Source organism: Aplidium turbinatum, chromosome 14, assembly GCF_918807975.1.
Source record: "Aplidium turbinatum chromosome 14, kaAplTurb1.1, whole genome shotgun sequence".
Lineage (NCBI taxonomy): Eukaryota > Metazoa > Chordata > Ascidiacea > Aplousobranchia > Polyclinidae > Aplidium > Aplidium turbinatum.
Genome location: NC_137485.1, coordinates 1167615 through 1178580, shown reverse-complemented (window position 1 = coordinate 1178580; position 10966 = coordinate 1167615). Strand labels below are relative to the sequence as shown.

Here is a 10966-nt window from a genome sequence, read left to right as displayed (position 1 = left end):
TAATTTATTTCGATTTGCTTCAAATAACAAACAAGTCAAACTCTTAAGTTGGTAATGAGCAACGTCTACAAGAGTGAAATCAATATAAAATAAATCGTAACTTACCATAATAATACGACCGTGATATATAACTACCACAAACATCTTTGCAATTGTTTGGTGTTGAAGTCTTATTTTTTGTCTTACTTCCTGTTTTTTGATGTGCCCAATTCTGATTTCGTCACAAATTTCATTTTTGGTGAATTTGTTCATCAGATTTCCTCAAATTTAGAAATTTTCTGCCTGACTCACCTGCTCGCACTCACCGCCATTACTTACAATAACCTCAAAACAATGGCGTTTAATACGTTAGAATGCACGTCTAAGAATGTATGAATCAACATGTTAAGCCTACATTAACAAGTTTACAGCAAATTTTTGGAAATCAAAGACAATCTGTAGCCGAAGTCAATTTGAATAAGGTTTGATACAAAGTAATTAAGTAGTAGGCCTATAACAATTTTTTGGGGCTTTGGACTGTAGATATTTCGGTTTCGTCACAGTTGTAAATCTGGCCTGGGTGGAACTGATATTTTTCCATTACTTCATTGAGGATGTGGAAATACTTGCTCACATTTGCTAGTTTAAAAGCTGTAGCTCGACCATATGATGTAAGTTCGGGACATCGCAAGTACAGATGATGCCTGTTCATAAAATTTTGTAGCCATTTTTACCACCTATTTTATCTTTCAACCAGCTTGCTGGACAAGATTGTTTTTAAGAGCAAATTCGTATCCAAGAGATCGAGCCTTGTCTCTTGTCAAACCATAAAGACGATCGCATAAAGAAGTTAGGCTATATGTGCCGCCAAGTCCGATTCCACCTTTCGAGTAAATGCTTTCCGATCACTACCAGTTCTGACCCGCTCAATATGTCTCGAAAGGGTCATCCTGTTAATGGAATACTGTCTAGCTGCACCAGAAATAGAAGCTCCTTCACTAACTTCCTACGCTGCTGCTTTGAAAGTTTCAATTGGAGTAATTTCTCTATATGTTTTCCTTGCCATTTTTTGAACAGCCAAACCTGTTTGATATTATATAACCAAAAGGATTACAGCCTATAGCCACTATTTGATGTAGCCTGCATGGTGCTGTTTTAATCTGATATTTCGTGTGATGACTGTTAAAAATTTGAATTCTATGGACTTATTGTCTTATGCAAATAAATAAAATAGCCTAAGAATAAAGTCCTGTTGAAAATATAAGCAAGAAAACTGAAAATGCCAAAAAAGAGGACATTTGAGCATTTTTGAGTGTCCTCGGAGGACCTTTCGTTTTTCTTGAAAAAAGAGGACAAATCCTCTTATAAGAGGACATATGGTAGCCCTAAGATTGGCAGAGTGAAGTTTTCCGATTGTTGAAGTGTTGTTGCCGAGGAATCATTTCATTCACTAGGTGCCGCTGAATAGAGAGCAGTCCTAAATACGTTGCTCAAGCGCACAACCCGAGAGTCGAACTAGCGCCGCGTGATCTTGAGCCGGGCGCGTAACCACTGAGCTAACGGGGCGAACTTTAAGTTATTCCATCCACTAAGTGCCTCTGAATGGAAAACTATCCTTGAAATGTATTGCCCAAGCGCACACCCGAGTGTCGTACCAGCACCGTTTGATCTTGCAGGTCTTCTGGTCGCAAAGTAAGGCGTCTAGCTAATTGAGCTTTCGGGGCGAACGATAAATATCAATCCTTCAGCGCCCACCATACCTGCAGTACAATTTACAAAAAAAATGACAACCTGGCAACTATGGTTTGTTGAACACAGTTTTGGCCAAAAAGTTTTGACTTCTAGCCCGCTTAGTGCTTTCTGAATTTCGCTGGAATTCCATTTTCTTTGACTCATATCACACGATACTCTTCCTTCAAAGTTGCTCCTCATCAATTCGCTGTTTCCGCATTACCAACTCAAAGCACCTCAATCTGAAAACTCCATTTTTTCTTAGCTGTAATAGAATATGAATTATTATTTTGTTAATTGAAAACCTCTGCAAACTCATGCCTAAATTTTAATTTTACAACGATGACTACTTCCGGTTGAAATATTGACATGGCAACTAAATTAATTCAATGCGATCACCTTTCATTTTCCTTGGGGTAAGGCACAGAGCAGCAGTAATATCATCCGCGACTGTGCCACCTTCCACCAGTCAGCCGGGGTAAAAGCAGGGCTGTGGAGTCGGGCGAAAAATAATTATAGGACTCCAACTTCAGTGTTGCCATATTTTACAAGGTTGCCAGTTTTTTTGAAATTTTGTAATCAAAATTGAAACGGCGACTTTCACCAAAGTGACAAGAACCAATACTTTTATTTTTTGGTAAAGGTTTGAAGCTCAATACAGAGAAAAAGAAAAGAGTAGGCTATTGCAAACAAAAAGTTTTTTATTTATTGTTGTTTATCAAACCGTAGTCGGAATCGGCCGTTTTTTTTAACGAATTGTTCTTGCTAGTTTGTTTTATTTGTTTTTGTCATTGTTTTCAATGTCGTCAAATTATAGACTATCTATTTTGTGAGTCGTGCAAGGCCTATGGTGCGTTGCGCTTGAAATGGCTTTGCCCGTGGTAGGATTTCTTTGTGGGGTTTTCTTTGCCTGCCTTGCTCTTCTTTGCTATGAGCTAAACGCATCAAGACGTGTTCCCCTTACGACCATCAGCACTCTTGAAAACACACAATGACCGATCTTCATAGCAACTGTCCATACAAATCTTAAATATATCAGCTAAAGCTATGTGGGCTAATAAAGCTATAGCCTAAATTTATTTGTTTTTGTTTTGTAACATTTTCTTTTTTTATTTTCCCTTTATATCTTAAATTTTTCTGAAGGTGTTGCGACCGTGCCAATTTTTTTTTCAACTCAATAACTTACTTCGGTCACAAGCACGTTTCAACGTTCGCGTTTTGTCGCTTCTACTTTTTTCCCGACCTTTGCTATGTTGACGTGTATTGTTTTGATAAGTTGGTCAGAAATAAAAACAACTGAACTGACTCCGTACACACCAAAATCCCACCGACTCCACAGCCCTGGGTAAAAGGTTTGCAATGATGACACAGACAATAGGCTCAATAGTATTGTTTCTTTAAAGTCACTGTAATGGACCCAATGTTAAGAAGTGGGGTGAAAACTAATTGGAAAAACAGCAGTTTATTTATAAATCGTGGGAAGCCTATCCCATTGAGGCCACTGCATGCTAGGCCTACCATCACAGTAGCTGATTACAGTGATTATACAACGTGCTGTTTTTCGTCCATCAAATGAACCAGAAGGCCGGCATGTTGGGCAGAAGATTGACTGCCGTGTAGAGTCTTAAGTGTAGTCAGACAACCTAGAGTGGTAACAAAATAAACTTTTGGGCAGTTTTTTTTTTTCAACCCGAGTACGTGAACCCCTTACAGGTTTTGTTTAGGCTTAATTATTCATTATAAATAAAAATTATACACTTTGCCACCAAGGCTGATCCAAAACTGTTTTACAAGGATTCATTTTGAATGAAGTTCAAGAGGCTCAGGCAAAGAAATCACTTTTCAACATGCGGCCTATTATTGATCCTGCCATTACCTTACCAAATGACCACAATTAGGCTACATGTTACCATTTTTTTGACTTTTTAAATACGGCGCAATAGGCTATAGCTGGAAAGTCAACTTCTCAACAACATTTCTAACACTCCTGTAGCCTACGTTGGTTTGGTTTTGAATCTTTATCCTCGGACTGACAAAGCCTTGATAGGTTATTCCTGGTAGTTTCGCATACTTGTAGAGGCTTTTGATGCAAGGCTGGTTACCGAGATTGGCAGAGTGAAGTTTTCCGATTGTTGAAACATTGTTGCTAGGAAATTATTTCATCCATAAGGTGACGATTGGAGAGCTGTCCTTGCACTGCGTCGTGCAAGCGCATACCATGAGACTGAGAGTCGAACCAGCGCCGCTTGATCTTGAAGCTTCTTCGTTCACAGTCACTCGCTAACCAGCTGAGTCGCGTCGGACAAAATAAATATTCAATTGGGCTACACATCCGTTCAGTTTATTGTCTTTCCGGCACCAAAGTCAATTTGCGCCAAAACATTGAAGTCTGGAAAAAAGGTAGAAGCGACAAAACGAGAACTTTAAGGCCGAAATAGGTCAAAAATATAATAATGTAGAACCAGGGATATCTATAACTACGGGATTGGAAACTCTATCCAGTGCTATACATCAGTAGGGTCATCACATTACTACGACTACGGAAAGATTAATAAAATACCGACTAAAAGATAAACAAAATTCCATTTTACGATAATAATACAAAATGTACCCTCACATTAAAACTTAATTGATGTATAAAAGTATATTTACGCAGATAAAAAAAAAAACGATGAATCCAAAAAATGAATTAATGCAACGAGGCCAAAAACTGCCTACTGTTCTTTAGTATTTTGGTTACTGCAAATCGGATCAGAAGTAAATGAGGAGTGTTCAGCAATTAGTGAAATATGTTGTTGTATCATCAACTTGTTCACTGATCGATCCAGTATACGAAACCAATCCGTTTACGATGTCATCAGAACTTAAACCAATATTCATTCTGGAAATTTCTTAAGCGGCAAACAAAATACTAGGGGAAACTCGTGTAATTTGGACCCCTTAAGCAAAATCTGTGATCATAACGAAAGTCCTTGATCGATTTCTTCCAAACTTCACTTGTTTATTTACATACATGAAAGGTACAACATAACGAAGTATCGGGCTTAAATCATTTAAACTGCAGGTAGCACTGCCAAATTTAATTTTTTCATGTGAGGGTCCAATTTACACAACGGTTGGGTAAAATGGACCCCTTTCATACCTGGCCAACACATACAACTTAATATACAATTTTATTCAGATAGCACCTATCATCACTCTATAAGTTTCTAATTCAATGGCGCTTGCAGGTAAATAGTCAATTTCATCTTTTTCAAATAAGGGGTCCAATTTACACAGTGTGATTGTGCAAACTGGACCCATCGATAACTCACAAAAATAGAACATCCCATGCACAAGTTTTTGTTACAAAAACAGAAACAGACATTTATGAACAGTTGTCGCAGTAATAATACTTGGAATCTCGAATATCAGCACACGCTTCATGGGCCCATTCCTTACATTTTTTACACTGAATCCAGTCTTCATCTGTGGAATCTCCACACACCAGGCAGATGGAATTTTGTTTGTTGTCTGTTTTTCTTCTCCTCTTCTGTTCAGCTTTTTGCGCACCGCCTCTTTTCCCTTTAGGTGTTGCAATTGTCATATCACTATCTCTTATTTACAGAGTGTTTTTATGAGAACTTGTCAAAATTGTGGCTTTTGATGATTTTCGCCGTTTATAATAATCATTCGCTATCTCCGCTTGCAGCAGATTGCGCATCAACATGGGTTACTTGACAGGGTTCCATGTGATTTTATGAGCCCTAGGCCTACTGCTTCCATGCTGGCTCAAGGCAGATTGGAAGAGGGTGATATGTCACCAGATTATTACCCGATTTATCCTCACTGCGTTATGCAAGAATCAATCGGTACCTTTTTTAAAGTCTTTGGCATGACCCGACCTGGAATCGAACCCAGGGCTTTTAGTATCAGGATTTATACATCGGAATCGCTTTGGTAAAGGGCTGATATCTGTTACAGATATATATCTGCTAACATATCTAAAGTTTAATACTCCAAGAAAATAGTTTATGTTATCTGCCTCCACGTGTAATTTGGACCCCTGGGTCCAATTTACACATTTTATTGGGGTCCATTTTACACAACCTTAAGCTAAAATTTCTTTCAGGCTCGTCACTAACATCTCAAACTGAGAGTCTAATACTGTCATGGTAGAGTATCTGTGAATGTTGTAGTTGTCTCGAAACGTTAAAATTATTTTCCTACCTGCCTCTGGCCTCCGATTATATCGAAATAACGCATGAACCGAAATAAGATCAAGCACCCCTAATAGTTTACTTGCGTTTTCGTAACTACGCCACAAAAGAAATGAGATCAAACGCAACTGCTACCACGTGATCTTGCTAACCTCTTCCATGTCACGTGATCTTCATGACTTCACCTACCGCTATTAGTCTCAAATCAGCCGGGGTCCATTTTACACGAGGGTCCAATTTACACCACTTTCCCCTACATGACTGCACTGATAAAATAAAACAAGTAAACAAACCAGGCAAGCGTAGACCTTACAATTTACAGCAGGTGAATTGATTGTTACACTATTGGTTGTTCGTTTAGCTACTACTTGCTGCCATTTGAGGTCAATTTACGTGATTATTTATCATAGCAGCGCACAAAGAAAAGTGACCTACTGGTGTATAAAATGGTTTTCAGTTCCACAGAGTTTCCAATTCCGCAGTTATAGATATCCCTGTGTAGAACCAGCGTAACACCTTCAGAAAAAAACTTAAAAGTGCATAAAATGTGGAAAACATATTGCGCGAACTGAGAAAGCCTATTTCCTGGCCTTTTTACATCCACTTGGCAACGGAGAGACTTTGAACCACTGACAAAGACGCGGTTACAACAATTGACAAAACAAAGTTGTCCGATTGTTAAAGTTATTTGTAAATTATTCCATCAACTAGGTGCCGCTGAATTGAGAGCAGTCTTTGAAATGTATTTTGGAAGCGCACACCCCGAAGTTGCACAACTGCAAAAACCAGACAATTATGGAACGATTGTGTTAAGCGTTCAGCTCATACGAAAACAAGCAGTAAAGTAATCCCCCCGATAGGTCAGTTGAAGAAGACCGAACTTTGAAAAAACAAAAAAAAATGCAAGATAAAGCGGTGCTGGTTCAACTGCCGGGATGTGAGTGACATCTTTTAATGACAGTTCTCCGTTCAGCGGCACCTAGTGGATAGAACTTTACAGACAACAACCACCAGGGGAGCACTTGGTCAAGTTTCCAGCTGGAGTTACTTTCATTATCAAAACAAAGAAACACAAAATGTGAAACATAAAACGTTGTTGGCCTACCACGTGCATTGTAGGTTTCTTCATGCAGCTCGATGTTTGAAGAAGCAACTTTATTGCTCAAATCAAAGCATCATCCATCAAAACAAGGAATCAGTAAGATTCAAATTGAAAGCGCATATGCAAATTGTTAAACAGTTTAAACTTTTCACAAAATTTGTCACTTTTTTGTAGTCCCCGTGAGCAGTGGCGGCTGGTGAGGTGTGAAAGTGGTGGTGCTGCGGACGGGCGCATCCCGGCCGTGTCTTCGCCGAAGGCGAGTAAAACGGCGGGGGGTCTGGGGGGCCTCACTCAGAAAAATTTGAATAATGACACTTTTGGATGATGGGATGGAAGAAAGATGGATACCATCATGAATTTTCTAACACGGTGTCATGAAATAACTTACAAAATTTGTAAAACAACTAGTTGAGTAAATGTTCCGTTTGAACTCAACTATGATAACACCAGTTGGACGCTATTTTGTATCCAACTGGTGTCAAATAAATTATTATTGCTATTTAACAAGCGCGACTGTTGTCGGGCGGTTGTTCGAGAACGAAAAGTCGACAACATTCACACTTCGTGAGCAACATAGTCTCACTTCAGTCATTTAAATACGTCGAGTGGTGAGAACCCTGGAGCGGCAGTCGAAAGGGCGCCGGTTCGACACCGCTCAAGAGCATGCGGCTGTGTCTTTGGTATGACACTTAATGGCAAGTTTGAAGGTGGACACAAATATTGGCTTCCTTGCCTTCCCGTCCACTTAATCTAAATCTTAAATCACCGGGTGTAAGTCTGGATACGACAAACAAACAAACAATTTAAATGCACTATATCGCTCTTGAATGATTCTATATGTGTAAACAACCTGTACAATCAAACAATCTTAAAAACAATAACATTATGTGGCAGAATGCAGAACGCCATTTAGGCTTTAAAACCAAAGCGCTGGTTCTGATCTAGGTTTTTTTTTCGGTCATTGACCGATTTTTTAGCGAAAAGTCAGAAAAAAAGTCGATTCAGTCAAAATGTCAAAAAAAAAATCCGGTTTTGCATGTTCAAATAATAGTCAACTTTTACAGAAATAAAGCACTATGGTCGTAGTTTTCTTGATAGGCAGGAAATATCACAGCATATGGTGTATATATCAATATAACCAGTTTATCAACAAGACTACGTCATGGTCTGGTGGGTTACGCATAAAGGAACAAAGTTTCTGGTAAATCAATGTGATTAAACATTCATGATAAACTCGGCTAAGAATTAACGGAGCTAAGAAGTACTGTTTCCATTTCGTTATTTTCTCGATTAAAGTGTCAGCCAGAAATATTACAATAGCATGTGGTGGAATGCACATTGTACAAGTACAGAAATCACAAAATTTGCGAATAGAAGAAAATCTCAAGATGGAAAAAAACTCTGCCATTCCATCAGAAGACAAAACAATTCTACAGGAAATCCAATATGAGGATGAATAAAAACATCAATCAATGAGGAAGACTGAGAAGGCGATTGCGGTACGTGAAAGTGAATCGGGCCACCATCGGGAACGGATCACCCGATTAAAACTTGGCTACAATACTACTGGTAATGTTATACAATATCCAGGAAAACACATCCAGCGAAACACATCCAATAAATTAAAGGTTTAACTTAAAATAAACTCAAGTGTCAATAGTTCTCAAAGCAGGTTCCCCTGCGTTTGGTTCATTGCGTAAGATTTCCTTAATTTTAAAACAACTTAACAACATTAAAAAGTTTATTGCAACCGACTGGACAAGATGAAGCACATAAAAACATAACAATAGACCTAGTCTAATTCATCATCGCTTAATTCGTCAGTTTCCCTTATTCGTCACACTTTCGGCGGCCCCGTTATGATGCACAGGAGTTTTGATCTGTTTGCATAATTCGTCACTTTCTTCTAATCCCTTTGAGGTGACGAATTAAGCAAATTCTACTGAAACAACAAATCGAACGTCTTCAAATTCAGGAATGTTTGCAACAATTTCCCAAATATTTCTCTCTGGATCATAAACCTCCACAGCATCTGATTCTCCTCCAGCGACGTATATTTTCCCATTTAAAACACAAGCTCTATGACACTTTCTTGCATAATTCATCTCTGCAACATTGCACCAAGTTTGATTCCGTGGATCAAACCGTTCGACTGATTTCAGTTTTTTATTCTTGTTGTTGTATCCTCCTATTGCGTATATTTGACCATTGAGAGCAACACCTGCAAGACCGTACCTTACAACTGTCATTGAAGGAACAATATTCCAACCACCTTGACGAGGATCGTAATGTTCAACTGAGTTTAAGCACTGACGTTTTTTATAACCACCGATTGCATATATTCCTCCGCTGGTAGAAACCAAGGCAAAGCCACAACGTTCTTCATTCATGTCATCAATCCTGTTCCATTTGTTCTCGTCAATGTTATAACATTCTCCAGATCGTAGACGAACCAACCGATCCCATCCACCACAATTGTAAATACAATCATCAAAAACAACAAAAGCACCAAAACCTGTCCTTACATTTGTAGAAGCTAATTCCTTCCAACCTGACTCCTGGTCGTCCAAGTCTAATCTTTCCATTACCTTGGTATTCTCTCTACTTATGAAATAAACTTTTCTTTTGTGACTCACAAATGATCCACTGCTGTGATTACGCAATGTGTTTGTCAGATTATATGTTTCTTTCTCTATGACGTCATATTTCCACATTTCATTTCCAGCAAAAGCAATCAAATATTTTTCTTCTTTTTGTTGGGAAACAATAGTTTGATTGTTTTGTTGCAATCGAAAAACTGTTGATTGAAAACACATTGTCATGCAGTCTAATGACGTTTTTATCAATTCTTCTTGGCTGACAACATTTTGTAAGAAATCTCCAGATAAATTTTCAAGTTTCAATAAACTGAAAAGCTCAGTCAAGTGTTGCTTACGTGCATCGACGTCATGTTTGATCCATTCAATCATTCCATGGAAGACAATTTCCTCAGACATCACTTGTTTATCTTCTATTTCAAATATTTCCTTGATGTCTTCAAATTTCAATTCATTGAATCGTTTTTCCTTGATTAGACTTTCAAAGTGGTTTGCAATCACAAAATCTGCTTTTTCTACAAGCTTGTGAAGATTATACAACTTCGAGTATGAACGAATACGGAGACAGTTTGTTACATCAATTTCCTCAAGTAAAAACTCCACACAGTATTCCTTCACGTGCGGAATCCCCATGTAATTAGCTGCTTCTATTAAGTTGTACACATTCTCACTTGTGATTGTGATGTCACAAGTGTAAATGAAGTTTAAAACAGCTTCAAGTGTTTCTTCAGTCACTCCTTGGACATTTCCTTTTCTTTCATACTTTTCTCGCATTTCCACAGAAAACATTTTTGAGAAAAATGTTGAAAACACTCCGAGGATACATTTGTGTCCAGCGAAGTCGTTAGATTCAGCAGTTAAAGTGACATCACAATAGTTTTTCATTTTGATTCTGTCATTGTTCAACATTGACAAAATTTCTAAAGCGTGATTACTTTTATAGTTTTTAGACTTCATTGCAACTTCAATGTTAACTAAATGTATTCCTGCAAAAACATAAATGACATGGAGTTAGACGAGCTTTTTTTTTTTTCGGTGAGTGACCGATTTTTTAGCAAAATGTCCGAAAAAAATATGGTCAATTCGGTCAAAATGTCCGAAAAAAAATATTGCTTTGCTGACTTTTAATGCAGAGAACGCAACCGTAGAACGTGGATTCAGTTTGCTTTCTCGGTTGCGAATTCCAACAAGAAATCGCTTGCGTTGTTGAACTGCAGATAAACTTATGCGTTTGAGGTTAAATGCTGCATCATACAAAACATTCAATTATGACGTGGCATACGCGCACTGGCACAGTAAGGCGAAGCCAGCACGCTACAACGTGAGCGGTGAAATTGTTGAAGAGTTAATTTACTTTG

General features: G+C 38.3%; 1 protein-coding gene across 1 annotated transcript; it reads right to left on the bottom strand.

The window, feature by feature from the left end:
- Nucleotides 1-7010: 7010 nt before the first annotated feature.
- On the bottom strand, nt 7011-10493 carry LOC145783581 (kelch-like protein 12). The gene has a single exon (XM_082595478.1). It carries the CDS (start codon nt 10491-10493, stop codon nt 8940-8942), a length of 1554 nt encoding a protein of 517 aa, XP_082451604.1. The 3' UTR covers nt 7011-8939.
- Nucleotides 10494-10966: the final 473 nt, after the last annotated feature.

Excerpts from the sequence above, each read along its gene's own strand:
- LOC145783581 (XM_082595478.1), bottom strand. The coding sequence starts at position 10,493 with ATGAAAAACTATTGTGATGTCACTTTAACTGCTGAATCTAACGACTTC.